The 15588-nt window shown below is 48.4% G+C and overlaps 1 protein-coding gene and 1 long non-coding RNA gene across 2 annotated transcripts; both read right to left on the bottom strand.

Annotated features, from left to right (window-relative positions):
* Positions 1–3803: 3803 nt before the first annotated feature.
* Positions 3804–6526, bottom strand: LOC119217133 (uncharacterized). Its single transcript, XR_009956709.1, has 2 exons — positions 4201–6526; positions 3804–4051 (listed from the first exon to the last, which is right to left on the bottom strand). It is a non-coding gene; the product is annotated as an uncharacterized LOC119217133 (long non-coding RNA).
* A 259-nt stretch (positions 6527–6785) lies between these two features.
* On the bottom strand, positions 6786–15306 carry cdc34a (cell division cycle 34 homolog (S. cerevisiae) a). Its single transcript, XM_037468898.2, has 5 exons — positions 14827–15306; positions 8995–9081; positions 8814–8911; positions 7639–7773; positions 6786–7553 (listed from the first exon to the last, which is right to left on the bottom strand). Exons 1-5 carry the CDS (start codon positions 15007–15009, stop codon positions 7325–7327), a joined length of 732 nt encoding a protein of 243 aa, XP_037324795.1. The 5' UTR covers positions 15010–15306; the 3' UTR covers positions 6786–7324.
* Between the last annotated feature and the right edge of the window lie 282 nt (positions 15307–15588).

Genomic DNA, 15588 nt, shown 5'->3' with positions numbered 1-15588 from the left:
ATCACTGGCATCCTGGATCCAATAACGCTGCTGCATTGACCCGACACGAAGGCATTCAGAAACGTACAATTTCAGCCGTGGGGCCGTGAGTACAGTGAAAAGCCCCACAAGAAGTGTCAGCTCGGTGTCTGACTGACGAGCCCACTTCAGGTCCTTTGTTTAGTAAAACACATTAATACTGAATCACATCTGACCACAACACCAAGGAGGGCAACAATCCTCCTTTAACCTTGAGACTACGAGGCCTTTAAAAACACTTCATGACACCCGGGGAAATGCATTAACACAGGATCATTTCTAGTTGACACGGACAACCAAAGTGAACTTTGTACCAGCTGAAGTTAATGGGAATTCCAATTTAGTATTGGGTTGTAATAACTATGCAAATGCAATAGCAGTAATGTAAGCATTCAGTTCTATTATCAGTTTCCAAACCCAGCAGAGCATATTGGACTAAATTGAGTTTTTCACGTTTCCTCCTCCTCCTTTATCACACTTAATGCAGTAGCACACTTGTACTTCGTATACTTGTGTCTTTGTAACTTTAACACATAGATTTCCCTCCTGATGTTACCGTGGCGTGCACAGAAATACCACGCGGTCCGACTCCCTCACTCGTATGGACACCTGCTCAAAGACACACAAACATTGAGGAATCACCTTCGTCTGTCAGGACACTCAAACAACAGGAGCAAAAGGAGCGTGCAAATACGCACACACACACACACACACACACACACAGAAATCCGGATCTAGAGGAGGCGTTACGATAAATAAACGTTCTTCGCCGGGTGATGGAAGTTAACCCAGGGGTGAAGGGTCAACCTGCAGCGGGTGGCACGGCATGTAAACCTGTTCGGCTTATTCCAGCTCTGGCTGAGGATAATTACACACCTCGCCTTCTGAACTCGTCCCAGGGTTCATTGTCTGATGTAATCAACCTGTTAAAAGAGCCACTTACCATATAGATTGCAGGGGCCGCATCACGCCGTCCGGCAGCGCTCACTCAGCGACCTGTAGACACTCGACCTGCTGCGTTAGTCCAGGGACAAACATGTTTTAAAAGGTTTCAGGGAGTACAAAAAAAAAAATTCCATCAAGGGCAATTGTGCAGTTCTGACTGACGCGACGGATGAGGATTTTCATTATTGATTGTGTTTGGTAGAAAAGAAATATGAGAAAATATGAATCACAATTTCCCTGAGATCCAATTAAAATTCGAAGAAAAAAAAATTAAAGCGATCTAAAATAGAAATAGGTCACTGTGTCTGCAACAAACTACACGAAAATATGAAGTAACATAAAGAAAAAAGGTTGACCTTGTTAGAATAGATAATTCAACACCTGTGGAAAGAAATATGTTAGTTAAAATGGAAACAATATCCGCTGAGGAATATTTGAATGCCACGTTACTCCATGCTCACACTGTTAACAACTTCCTTTACAGAATAATGAGATCAGAACACAAGCGCCTGTGAATCTTCAGCGTCTGAGACACGCACAGCTCGGGAAAAGGTTAATGTGTCTGTTCTGCTCTCTCTAACGGGCCTGACTCCACAGCTCTGTCAATCCGAAAATGTGAGGAACTCTGAGGCAATTACAACCCCCGAAAGGACACAAGTGAACAAGTGATTCGGCGTGGATGAACTCACGAGGACAAACTGGGTGAAGACCCGACGACCAGAGGTGGAAGAAGTCCTCAGATCACGTGAAAGGGATTAGATTCGTCACGTCTTCTCTGTGAAAGTAAAAACATCCAATCCAAAGACATCAGCTGACAGGAAGTAAGCATGGAACCAAACTGTTGCCGAGCAACGTGACTCCGTTGAACACAGGTTTCCAACAGAGGGTCAATACCGGTATACAAACATGCTCTATAGGAGGAAACCCAAAATACAAGTATGAGCACAATATGAAAGTAAAAGTACATAAATACTCAGAAGTACAATAGTATTGCCATTAAACTACATTTAAAGAAGTGAACGCCATTGGTTGTGGGTTTATCACGATGTAGTTATGGACATCACATTAATGCCGATATGCTTCCTGGAAGAACAAGAGGAGGTCCAAGCTGTGGCTGGTATGCAGAAACAATGCTGTCAGACGGGAGCTCTGCAGGAGCTATGGCGCACCTCCAGGTATCCTACTGAGTGTGTGTGTGTGTGTGTGTGTGTGTGTGTGTGTGTGTGTGTGTGTGTGTGCGTGCATTGACTCTTAACCCTGAACACACTGGTCACTCATCATGGCGGCAGCGTCACAGTCCATTTTTACCCTTCTCTCCCTTAGTGTTGCCATACGTCTTTCTGCTTCCCTGCCAACCCGCTATTGCACAACTTCTGTTGCCTTGGAGACGTCTCAGATCCTGACACACGGATCAACCCCCACCTCCCCCTCTCTCGCTCCCTCACTCTCTGCCCTCCTCCTCCCCCCCCTCTGTTACAGTTCACCCAGTTTGCTCGTCCTCCGCGGGACGTCCAGCCCTCTGCAGGTCACCGGGTTCTACAGCTCGCCAGCTGGAGCGAGGGGGGGAGGTGGGGGGGGGGACGACGAGGTCACAGTGTGAACCAGTCTGAGAGAGGGCCAGGGGTTGGAACATCTGGCTCTGATCCAGATTTATGTACCCCGCAGTTTAAAACGGAGCGGCGTGGATGGGCAGTTCTGCAAATGCCAGAATCATCTTGCTCATTCTGGTCCAGCGAACTGGCATTTGGATTGAACACACGCTGGGCAAAATGTCAGGCCCGTCGTCACGGGAAACGCATCTTTATGGAGCTGGAACATCTCTGCGCTGGGCGACGGATGGGATGAGCCGGGGAGCTCGGGGCACAAGTGCCGAAAGGATTAAACGCACGCAGTCCTTGAAACGCCAGCGGAGGCCTTCGGTGATTTTCACAGATTTGTCGTTTGAAGTGGAGTTTTGAATGATTGATGGTTTTCATTTGATAGATTTCACAGCCAATGGTGGGTCAACTTCATCAGGAAGAAAATGCAAACAGTACAAGTGAGGACTGAGTTACAGCATCTATAGAAGTGGGTGAGAAGAAAAGCGGGAAGGAAGAGAGGATACTTTGGCACTTTGATATGAGTAAGTAAATACATAATATATGGCTGGTATTACTCTCTAGTGTCATTATATTCAAGGGGGATGGCAGCGCTCTCTACAGGAGAACAAAGGGGGCTGCGGATTGGTTCACTGATGGAAGAACGACAGACATTTGAGCTGAGAAAACAAGACAAACTTTATTAGACTGCTTTTGGGGAAAAAAAGAAAAAAAAGTAGTCATGTGAGAGACTGTTTTTGTCTCTTAAATCAATCACACTCATGGGCACTCTGATAGCTCAAATGTAAAAAAAAGAAAAGCAAGCTGTTGCTGCCCTCTTAAGGCCAGAGGCAGTCACAAAATAAATACTGATACCACAGAGACAGCTCGCAAAAGACTAGAGCCAAGTGAGCAGCAGTTAATATGAGCTCCTTTGCTTCAAATGAGGAGGATTATGTACTATGGCGTGTGTAGTTATTCAAAGTCTTTCCTCTTTCTGGCAAACCACAGGAGAATATGTGAGAAGGCAAAGTTCGTGAAACGTGGTGTGCAACTATAGACGCTATTCATAGTTGGAGCGGTTTTCTCTGTTAGGTGTTTATTAATTTAAGTTGGACAAACTACTCACTCAGCATAAAAAAATATATATATATGGTTAAAGGGGTCAGGATCGCGTGGCCCGGGGAGCGCAGACGAAATGGTGGGATACATTTGTCCAACAGTTGAGAACCTGCCGAAAAGGATATTAAAAAAAAAAAAAAAAAAGTTTCGCTGAGGAAAATAGTTTTCTTACAGGAGCCATCATGCATGTAGAGACACATGAACGTTAACCCAGAGGTCAGTGTGACATAAAAAGATGTTGATAGACCATCCGATCACAGGGAGACAGGCGTATCTCCACTGTTGTGACTCGTCCGCGTCGCAGCGCCCTCGCTGCTGATGTGATGCGCGTGTGGTGGAGTCGCATGTAACGCATCACACGGCAGCACGGCCCAAGCTTAAAAGGGACGCTGCAAACACAAATAAAATGTTCATCATCACCAACCACAAAAAGGGAGGCACGGACGGGTGATTTGCATCCATTTCATGCAAAGCGCCACTAGAGCAACCAGAGGAGCCAAAATGGACAAACCTTAGAGAACCCACAGGAATGGCTTACCTGGTCTTTAGAGTCTTATATTTTCTAGAGGACAGAAAATGGGGGAGGGGGGGGGGGGGGGGGAGAAGAAACCATGTGTTTAGAAAAGCAACTCCCTAAAACGTCACTTGTAATGGATGAAAAAAAAAAAAAGGAAAGCATCAGGAAATCCTTTGAAGTCAACACCACCCTCTGAAACCAGCCGGGTGACTACTGGGTACACGTCTCATCATGTACTTTCCTCAATAAAAGAGTAAAAAGAGGGAGGCAGGTCTTACCTCTCGATGCCAGCCCCGAGTTTCCCTCACTTGACGCCAGTTTCTATGAAAGAAAGCAGAAAAAGTTCAGAGACAACAAAAAAAAAAAACTCAAAATCATTTAATCCATATAAAAATAAAACTACAAAAAAACAGTCTATATCTAATAAAGATCTTTATTTCAGATTTTAAATAGATTTACAAACCATAAGAAAAAAAGAAAAATACAAACAAGAAAAAAACAAAAACAAACATCAAGTGATCGTCAAATATCCACATGTGCATATTAAAGGTAGATTGTAAACAGTCCATTGAAGCCAATCAGTGAAACTCCTCGAGGTGAAGTTCACTCAGTTGGAAAAGGATTTGTTTGTTGGTTGGTAGACGTCTTGTTTTCCTGAGGTTCTTGTAGGTTTTTGTAATCGACTGTTGGGTTTGTCCCGTCAGTGACGCAATCACCGATCAGCTCAGAGAACAATGGGGGAAGAGAGACGATAAAAGTAACACTAGTTTGACAAATTAAATCCCATTCACCCTAATAATTAAAAAAAAAAAAAGAATGAGAAAGGACAGGTGGCGGTTCTGGGGTTCGGTCTCAATTGAGATTTCATTTCTGAGCATTTGGGCCTCGATAAAAAGGCATGGAATTATTACTGCGTGATCAATTGGTTTCTGCGGTGATGACATTTGCGTTTCGTAGGTTCATTTAGTTACTCTTCCATGATCAATCCTACGTTTTCTTTAAACACTCAGGTCATATTTCATAGCACTTAATACATACAAGATAGAAATCATTGCATCACACCACAATTGGGAAATTACAAAGGACATCAAAACAGTGAAAGAAGCCCCCCCCCCCACCATCCTCAGCCCATTCACAATGCAACAGTTGCAGATAAAATTGAGTAAAGGGCCTCGGTCTCTGGACACGACGACCCTCAACCATTAAAGCGGGCCAAAAAAAAACACAAAGGCGCCATTACAGCTGCCCCCCCCACCCCTCAGCGCACCTCAAAAACCACAGACAACGGACACATGATGACGGCGATGGTGGCAAATACTGTTGGGAAGGGGGGGGAGGGGGGGGGGTGTGTGTAACGTGTTTTTAAAAGATGCCACGGAGCAGCCCGGCAATTAGAGAAGGAAACCAAAGGGGTGGGGGGGGTGGACTGAAAAACAAAACCCGGTCAGTCTGCATAACCAACCGGGCCGCCCTCATCCCTCTGAATCACTCAGACCGCAACCCGATCTCCTCCGAGGTAACCCGGGTTCACGGGTTCAGGTGAGTCAAGATGCCAGTACAGAGAGCCGCCACTAGGGAACCAGCTCTGTACCGTCTCACTCCTCGTCTCCCCCGCAGCCTCCGTCTCTCAAGCAGCAAGCCAAGGAGAGACATAAAGACGGACACACACACGGACGGACGGACGGACACTCTCACACACACACACAGGTTGTAAAACTCGAGTTCCGATCGGACCGCTGAAAGGCTCAAAGCGCTGCGTATCAAGTAGGTTCACGCACTGACTGCATAGTTGTTTAAGTACAGTACATTAGAGATGCATCGACGCATCCAGGCCACTGGTAGCACGTGCATGTACGATGAAGGCAGTCAGAGGACACGCGTGTACGATGAAGCTAGTCAGAGGACACGCGTGTACGATGAAGGCAGTCAGAGGACACGCGTGTACGATGAAGGCAGTCAGAGGACACGCGTGTACGATGAAGGCAGTCAGAGGACACGCGTGTACGATGAAGGCAGTCAGAGGACACGCGTGTACGATGAAGGCAGTCAGAGGACACGCGTGTACGATGAAGGCAGTCAGAGGACACGCGTGTACGATGAAGGCAGTCAGAGGACACGCGTGTACGATGAAGGCAGTCAGAGGACACGCGTGTACGATGAAGGCAGTCCAAGGACACGTGTGTGGGATCTACATTCCGGTCTGCAGTTTTACACCCGTCTCTCTCACTGTGGACAAATCGGACCGGCGGCGCTATAAACACGTTTGTTTCCAGCAGGAGGGCATCCCCGCCTGAAACAGTGAGAGCATAAACATCTCCCTCTGCCACCTTTTTGACCCCCCCCCCTCCCTCCCTCCCTCCCTCCCTCCTTCCCCCACGTACATGGGGCGTCCCGTAAGTCATTCAGATCTGTGATGATGGGAGTGAGGGGAAGGCACAAGGGAGTGTGAACAGCATTTTGTGTGGAAAGATTTTGAGCAGCACAAAAGGGATCGGACAGGAAAGGGGGGGGGGGGGGAGGGGGGCTTCGAACATCCCGCTAAATGGGAGGACACACACACACACACACACACACACAAACGTGGCTCAGAGACAGAATGGGTCAGCAATTGGATTCCTTTGCAAACGCTCCCTGCCTGTTGTCCTCTGAGCGGAGTTACATTCCACTGCGCCGTGGAGCTCGAGAAAAGGCGTGACCAATCCACGGCCACATGTTCTACTGACACCTGGACATGCGACAGGCTTCGTGCCGCTCAAAGCTGGGAGGGAGGAACGGGTCTCGCAGAGTAAAGAGGAAAATAAACCAGTTATCAGTGCAGAAAAACCGAAGCAGATAAGAAAGTACTATTATTGATGTGTTGCTGTGTGTGTATGTATGTAACGTCTACTCAAATAACTAATAGAAGAAAAAAAAGAAACATGTAAGAAACAAAAACAACTGAAGCTTTCTTTTCTTTTTAGTGCGCATTCTTGCACCGCACAGAAGGGGGACGGGCTGTGATGAGTGAGGAGGATCGTTAAGGAGGTGGGAGAATTAAAGTTCAGTCCATGACAAGAGAGCGTGGCGCGTGTGTGTGTGTGTGTGTGTAGGTGTGGGGGGGGGGGGCGACCGGTCAGGGACGTGGTGACATCGTGGGAAAGCAAGGTCAGGAGTCCTCAGTGCCCGAGTCGTCGTTGTCGTAGCAGCAGTCCTCGTTGTCCTCGTCCTCCTCGTCCTCGTCGTCGTCCTCGAGTTCGTCGTAGTAGTCATCGTACAGGAGGTTGGAGCCGTCGTCTGTGGGCGGGACTTGGGTGCGGACGCAGTACTCGTCCAGCGTGATGGGAACCTTGACGCCGTCCCGCTCCGCGTCGGCTTTGGTGGCCACCACCTGCTTCCTGCGAGGGGGGTGGGGACACATGAGTACCGTGCGTGCCCTGCCACGTGCCATCATGCGCGGGGCGGGCGCTGCGCGGCCGGTACCTGATGATCTCGATGTATTCTCTGTCCTTGCCCTTGCTGTCCCGCCACTTGCGGTACATGACGGACGCGTCCACGTTGGCCGGGGAGAAGGTGTTGGGCTCGTTGAGCAAAGAGATCACACTGAGCAGGATGGTCCTGAGAGAGAAAGAGAGAGAGGTGGGATTGAGGGGGGAGGGGGGAGGGGGGGGATTAAAATACCGGGAAGCAATAAAGGGAAAGACGGAGGTAAGATGAGGACGGAAGGAAAGAAAGGACACAGAGACAACAAGAGGAAAGGGGGGGTGGGGGGGGGGGGTGGTCAGGGTGAGATCCATTCGTCTCCGCTGTCATCTTGTCAAATTGAGCTCAGAGAGCTGTTTGTTAACTGCGCCGACAGGAAATTGTGGCGTACGTCATTCAGAGTTGACTTTGACTCAATGGACTGGTTTAATCCCCCAGCAGCCCAACCCTTTTTGATGAGACCGACTGCGGGAACGATTATGTTTGGGCTCATTACTGTGGGCGCAGTCGTATCCAGCTGCGGGAGTTTGCGTCTGTACATAACGCATTAAAGAAAAAAAGCTGAGGGGTCAGATACATGGTGTTGCGTTAAAGCAAATATTTGAAATCAAGTTGGGCATTTCTACATCTCAAACCAACGTCAAAACTCTAAACCGTGTCCACGAACAGGGGAGCTTACGATCTGTTGGCCAATAGTCACATCTATAAAAAAGTGCATGGCTGCTCCTGCATACTATCTCATCTGAAATCAGCCAAAAAAAAAAAAAAGGAAAACTACAGAAAGCCATGAAAGATTCCACAACAGGATAACATCTGAATCCTGCTGGCGAGATAAGAAAGCAATCCCAAAACATAGCTGGAGACGGTAATGCCGACTTCCAGCGATTTGGTCAGAAACGGGCCGCAAGCTGCACAAACACCTGCGTGACGGGACGCCGTCGGTCTGTATTGAACGAGCTGAAGGAGGAGGCCAGTCATGAGACGGAGCTGCAGGAAACAGAGGCCTGGAAAAACTCCAAACCAACATCTCCTCCGACACATTTTGCTGACAATCGGCGGAGGGTGTTTGATGAATTATTAAAATCAAAATGTAAATCACTGGAAAACCCCTTTGTCCGTGTCGTTTCATTTCTTAAAAGAACGGAGCACTGAACGGAGAGCGTTATGTGGTGTACCTGACGTTCTGGGTGGGGTTCCACCTCTCTGAAGGCAGCTCTCCGCTCTGGGGGTCGTCCACTGGTGGGTGCAGGATAGAGATGCACACATCCCCGTTCTAAGGACACAAACCAGGCTGTTATCGTTCACTCGTACGTACTACGACACTGCCGGACTTCTGTCGCGCCTGGTCACAATTACCTCATAGATGTTGGGGTGCCACATTTTGGTGAGGAAGCGAAAAGCAGGTGGAGAGTACGGGTAGTCGACCGGGAACTTGATCCGGGACTGAGGACGGACGGAGACACACACAAACACACACACACACATTAGCCGGTGAGAGGCAGGTGGTTCATCTACATTTCTCCATTACCATTAGACAAGTCACAACTACTTCCCCCTAAACTATGGCGGTTTGGGGTGGTTTCCATAAAGCCATACACGGGAAGGTAAATGATCACGTGTATCGTATCCACACATACTTTTGCCAAAGATCTACTCTGCTTGTAGTCAGTCTCCCAGGGGAAATTGCATTAAAAAAATGAAAGTCTGTTGAAAAAAAACAACAACAAAAAAAACAACCAGAACACGGCGCACAGGCAGCTGCAGGAAAGTATGAGAGTGCTTCATTCTCAGCGTCTTTCCTTCACAAAAGACCTCAGCTCGCGGCCCTGGTGTCAACGAGCAGATGGTGAATGAAGATCTCCACAATCGTGCTGATCAGCGGCAGCAGAGAGAGAGAAAGACAGACCTATAAATAGGAGCCGTACAGTCATGGCCAACCCGACTGAGGGGGCTGGGTACGGACCAGCTAATGACAGGGTAATGCAATATTGCACGCAGGGAGGGAGACGGGGGGGGGCTCGCAGTGCATTCAGCTGCCGAGTGTGTGGAGCTAAGAGACACACGGATGGGTGAGGGGAGGTAAGGGAGGGAGGACTTGTATAAAAATGACATTGAGGGGGTTTGTCCTCCCCAGCTGTCACTGCAACCCAGGACAATCACACCAGTGTTACTATAATACGTCCTCACACTGAGACCCCCCCCCCCCTCTCAAACTGTATAAATGCTACTATGGGTGGAGGACCCCTCCTCCCGCTCCATGGCGAAGGGGATGCACAGATACTGATCTCACACACACGGCGAAGGGAGGCGGTGGTGTAGCAGGGGGAGGGGGGGGATTTCCCTCTATATGGTCCATTTACAGTGAAATAAGTATTTTTGCATGTGTTCAATACTTTTTCCCTGTGTCATTTCACATAACTTTATTTCTGTATGTATTACTCGGGTTGTTACTAACATCTGGTGAAAATTTCATGTCAATAGCTCCATTGGAAATTTACTGAGAAAAATGGTGACGTGTTGAATACTTATTTCACCCGCTGTAATGCACGTGCTTAACATTACGGGCTCTTCCCTTATTGCATGCGACGTGGCCATTAAGCTCGGCTGGACGCAGCAGTGACGCATCAACACTCAAAGCAACGGTCACAGAACTTTGTCGCCACAGCTGCGGTTCAGGGTCTGTTGTCGTTTAAAAAAAAAAGAAAAGAAAAAGGCAGGATTCTGCATGTCCCAACTTTCCATACGGGGGGCAACATTTGGGAGTCTTGAGCGATCTGGACTTGCACAATGAACCTGCTCTCGCCATTTGAAAGCCGAGCGGAGAGGAGACACCGACACCGCGCTGAGAGAATGCTGCTTGTAGGGGTCGGCGGGACCTCTCGGCGTGCAGGGTTCAAGCCAACACTGTACACATTACTGGCAGGCAGCAGATAGCAGCCGGGGAAGGAAGACGAGGGCCAGGGAACAACGGGGTCGGTCCTTCTAAACACCATCAGATCTTATAATAATCTTTTTTCATCTGTCCGCAGTCAGTTGAGAGGAATTCTAATTTAAAAGAGCGTGGAAAAAGCTGTTAATAAAATAGAAAATGAGCCAATACTTCCATTGGGAAAAGTGGTTCAGCATTTCCTAAAGAAAACGGTGTGCTTACGACAAGCTCTTCAGAAACATGTCATCGGATTCTAAGAGTCCTGCAGGCTCCTAGTTCCCTCGCATGCTTATGGATAAAATATACAGATGTTTGAATAAAGTAAATGGATGCAAATTCGTAGCATTCTGCGTTGGGACCTACACACCAATACCATTAAAATAGCTTCATTCATCACAATCCTGTGAGTTTGGATGCAAACATATGCATTAAGAATAAGCACTGATCCCTTTAAGAGGGTAAGAGCGCGATTTCACAATGCCGCTTACCAGGAGGTTTTGAAACCACGGCCTTTGCAACACAATTCCACAAACACGAGCTAATGCACAGTCACCATCAAACCCTTTTTCAGCATTACTGGGAACTGCCGTACTGGGCGATTTACTGGGCTCATTAGAGGGGGCTTAACCACCGGTAAAGGTGGTGTTCAGTGACCAGGAGATGGCAGGTCTGAAACTGTTGACCTACCCTCCCAAGAGACACCAAACCATAGACTGATGGAGGTGGAGCGGAGGAGTCGGATGGTGCTTGGTGAGCGAGCAGAAGAAACATGAGGAGGAGGGAGGAAGAGAACAAGGGCCTAGATCATCCTTCTCTTTTCTTAGTGTCCATTGTCGCGTATTGAAGATATCGATTCCCGGCTGTGTTGGACACCCACGCACGCACAAGCCTTTACTGTGTGACGCCCTCGCTCTCACTGCGCCGACATTCTGCTTCAGATACGGCAGCTCGAAAGAAAATAATAATATCTGCCCAACACAAAGTGCAAAATGCTACAGCCGAGAAAAAAAAAAAAAAGGACTTGTGAAAGGCTGGTTACCGAGGCCACGGGACACTGGACCAATTTCCGTCTCCGTCCAAAAGTAAACTAAATGCTGCATGAATTGTGGGCTCAAAAAGGGGCCTTGAAAGAAGAGATCAGGAACGACCGGGGGGGGGGAGACAACCGGGGGGGACCTGTTTAAGTGTATTACCACACTAGTGGCCTGTACAGTTCAAAAAAAGGCACGGTCTCTGCCGGCTCTCGATCCAGCAGCTTCCCAGTTCCCTCCTCCCCCCCCCCCCTCCCCCGACCTGCACTCGTTTCTGGGAGACACAGCCAGAGGGAGGGAGGGGAGAGAAACATGACTCCAACCAGCGCGGCCGAGCCCTCGGCAGCCGGGGTTGGGTCCTCTCCTGCCCGTTCCCTCCCCTCCGCCGCTGGTGGTGCGTGTAGCGCGCGGCGAGGCAGGAAGGAAGCCACAGAGTCAGCTGCTCGACTGCACCGAGCGGCTGACGCTGTATAAAAAATAAAAAAAACAGAGACAGGGCAACACCCCACGATTTCACCTTCGATAATCCACTGGCCTTCGGGACCAACGCTGATCCGTTTCACTGTATATTTCGGGTTGCAGAGACCCCCCCCCGCCCCTCCCTTTCTGAGTTATAACCACGTGCAACAAAAATAACTATTAAAGCTGCCAGGTGCCGACACAGCAGGCCTTCAAACACCGCCAACGCCCCCCCCCCCAGTCTGATTTACCAGAGCCTCTTACAGGGCAGTGAAGCCACTGACACCGTGTGCTAAGGACACACTGTAGCTATACATGTTGTTCTGGTGCATGACCGGGGCAGGAAGAGGTCAAACAAGGAAACTGACAGGACTCTGGTGTCAGAGAATTAGCAATGTCATTGGAGTTTATAGACGTGCACACGTTGGTCGTACAGTTTACCGAGTTATTCGTTTTGTCACTATATGCAGAAAAGTGCTATAATTCACTTGCCATGTCTACTTTCATGGGGACGTATGTATTGCAAGTGACAGACAAAACGGAACATCAGAATGTGCCAAAACTGGCAGTTAAGTGGGTGACATTAATAGGACGTGAGGGTGGTATTTTGTGTCAACCAGAACCCTCCTGTCACGGCGAACCACTGTCCAAACACTTGATTAGGTCTGCAATCTCCCCGAGAGACAGAACCCCCCCCCACCCCCCCTTCCCCTCTCTTAATCTGCCTAATACACGTCCCGGGACCACTGCTGTCTGCGGGCCCGGACGGCCCTCAGCCAATAATCACCAGACACTCAGAGCCCGGCGGCATAATCCACACCACAAAGAGCAGCGTAATCTTGGAAATGTCTCAGGACCAGGGCCTGGATGCCGAGGGCCTCTTGTGAGTGGTCAATTTACGATGCTGTGGTTCCGCGTCGGCTTGAGATCGTTTGAATGACAATGCGCGTCGGCCCGCCGCGGGCCTGAGGGTGCGACTCTTCGAAAGCAGCGCCCGCCCACGTGAAACAAAAAGCCGACTCAGCTCGGTTTCGGGTGACGTCGTTACCTGTCCAGGCGGCTGCGGCGCCGTCACCTTTGTTTGGCCAAAAACAGGGTGTTTTTTTTTTTTTTCTTTCTTCCCTTCTTTCTTTTTACCCCTTGTCTGTTTTGTTTTTCCTTTGAATACAGCAAACTGGTTGGATGGAAACCCGGCAGAGAACACTGAGTCACAGCCCCGCGGTGGATTTCACAGCCGGGCTGTGCATTCCTGGCCGAGAAAACAAAAGGAATCCCGCACACAGCACCCTCAGGGATCCACCGGAACACCGTCCACGGCGGCCCGACTGGGGGCCCTGGAAAAAAGACCCAAGGGGCAAAGTTGAACGCCCTTCTCGGGAACCGGAAAACAGCAGAAGCACCGGAAGAGCTGGAGGGACGTTTTACAAAACGGGCCGATGTTTGTATGTGTCGGTCTTTATAAACAGTTGGGCCGATGTGAGACTTCAGCATCACGGGCCCACAGCAGAATGCCATTGGCGAGACAACACGTAACTCAGTTTAAGTATGTTATTTGTGCCAACTTCTAATATTCGTTCACAACCCTGACCTAAATTAGAGAGACCAGAGCATTACGATACACACAGAGAGCACAAAGATAATTGTTTTTTTTGTTTGAAGTCCAATAAAACTACTATCTGGGGAACATTGGAAGCAGCAGTGAGAGGGGTTTATTTGGCTTTGCCAGGCAAAGTAATAAATCAAAGTGCTTAATAGGACGAGCAACGACATCAGCACAGAACTTGGGGCGAGCAAGGATCTGCTCGGTGTGTCGCAATATCAGAAGTTACTTTTCACATAGACGGGTTCTCTGCTATGGGAACACATGCAATGCTATTCTATATTTACACTGTAGGTGTGCGGCTTTAAGCAGAGACTAACTCAAAACACACACACATTTTTTACAGGTCAAAGGCCGCGTCAACAAAAATAAATGAGGCCTATCATTAAGTGCCTTTAAATACCAAGACAATTCAGTAGTTAAGTTAGTGGAGGCTTTGGAAAGGGCCAAAACCTTTCAGTCAAGATCACAAACGGGGAAAACATACGTGTGAAACCAAAACATTTCCCCTTCCAAGGGAGGAAGTGCACATGAAAACAAATCAAAATGGCCATAGACTAAGACAAAACTAAGATTGGGGCTGTCTACAATTTTTTATTTTTTTTAAAGAAGCAAGGTTACCATACACTATGGATTGAGGTCATTTGAATATACAAACAAAAAGTCAAACCAGGGCTGCTTAATTCTAACGAGAACCACACAGGAAATGGTTGAACTACTGATGTTAAAAGCTTTTTTTGTGTGTTAAAATCAACACGTTAAACGTGCTCATGTGCGGACCGCCACCATCAAAAAAGGAACCATCTCTGTATTTAAAAAAAAAAAAGAAGAAAAAAGGGCTACAGGGATTTGGAGGAGGAAAAAAAAAAAGCTCCAATCTTTACAAGCTGACAACAGCAAGACGCAGTAGTTCTAACGTGAATGGCGTTGAGTTTGATTTAGTTAAAGTGGAACAAAGAAAGGGGGGATTGTTTGGTTTGTAACGTTACGTTGAAGCGGGGGACAGCTGCGCTGTTAGCTGCTACCCGCCGGGGTTCAAGCCGGGTCCTCGGAGGCTGTGCTTAACCGTCGGAGGGTCCTTTTTGGGAGTATTTTTATTTAAACGTTGGGCTAAATCTACCAGCTTTGAAGAACAATAGACCGACCGCTAGCTAACGTTAGCCACTCACCTTAAAATACCCCCCCTCGTAGTGTGTATTGGGGGGTCCGAATATCGCCACTTCCCAGTTGTACATGTCCGACTCGTCCACCAAAGTTATTCTGAATCCTTCGACGGGCTCGTCTTGGAGACTTTTCATCTCGAGCATTAGTGCTTTTTGGGAACTGGCTACATGATGTCCATGCTGAGCCATATTCCACAACGATTCGTCTAAATATAAATCGGCGACCCACCACAGCTGTGACTGCGAAGCAGGACAAAGCTAGCTCCGTGCAGACAATGGCAGTTGAAGAACGAAGCCCCTTCGCGCAGCAACGCGTTGGCACGTTGGTTTCCGTTAGCACGGCTCCAAAAGAGGATCTAAAATATCGCGACGGGGCTTTATTTGGTCAGAGCTGGTGCTGCTTCCTCTGTTGTTGTGAACAATCCCGGGTAGCCCCAGCTATTAACAACAGCCTGAACCTACTGCTGCGAAGCCACACGCAGTTGGGTATTTAGTTTCCGGCCGCAGCTTTCAGTATAACGCGTAGATTGGCTGTTTCTTTACATTTTCTTTCCACGTGCAAACTGCTTGTACTTTAACTTTACTGTGTGCCATCCAATCGTTAGTTGTTGGGCGTAGATCAATATCATTGAGGATATTTCGCACGACGCATTTGACGCTTCGAGAAGGGGTTTTATGTTGAAGGAGAAAACCGGAAACGTGTCCCGTTTAGCTTGACATTGATGCTAACGAAAGCTAGCATTTCTTTCCCTTCGTGTGTCTTTCGAT

This window comes from Pungitius pungitius, chromosome 7 (assembly GCF_949316345.1).
Source record: "Pungitius pungitius chromosome 7, fPunPun2.1, whole genome shotgun sequence".
Classification (NCBI taxonomy): domain Eukaryota; kingdom Metazoa; phylum Chordata; class Actinopteri; order Perciformes; family Gasterosteidae; genus Pungitius; species Pungitius pungitius.
The sequence above is the reverse complement of the archived record's forward strand: the minus strand, read 5'-3'. Positions and strand labels throughout refer to the sequence as shown.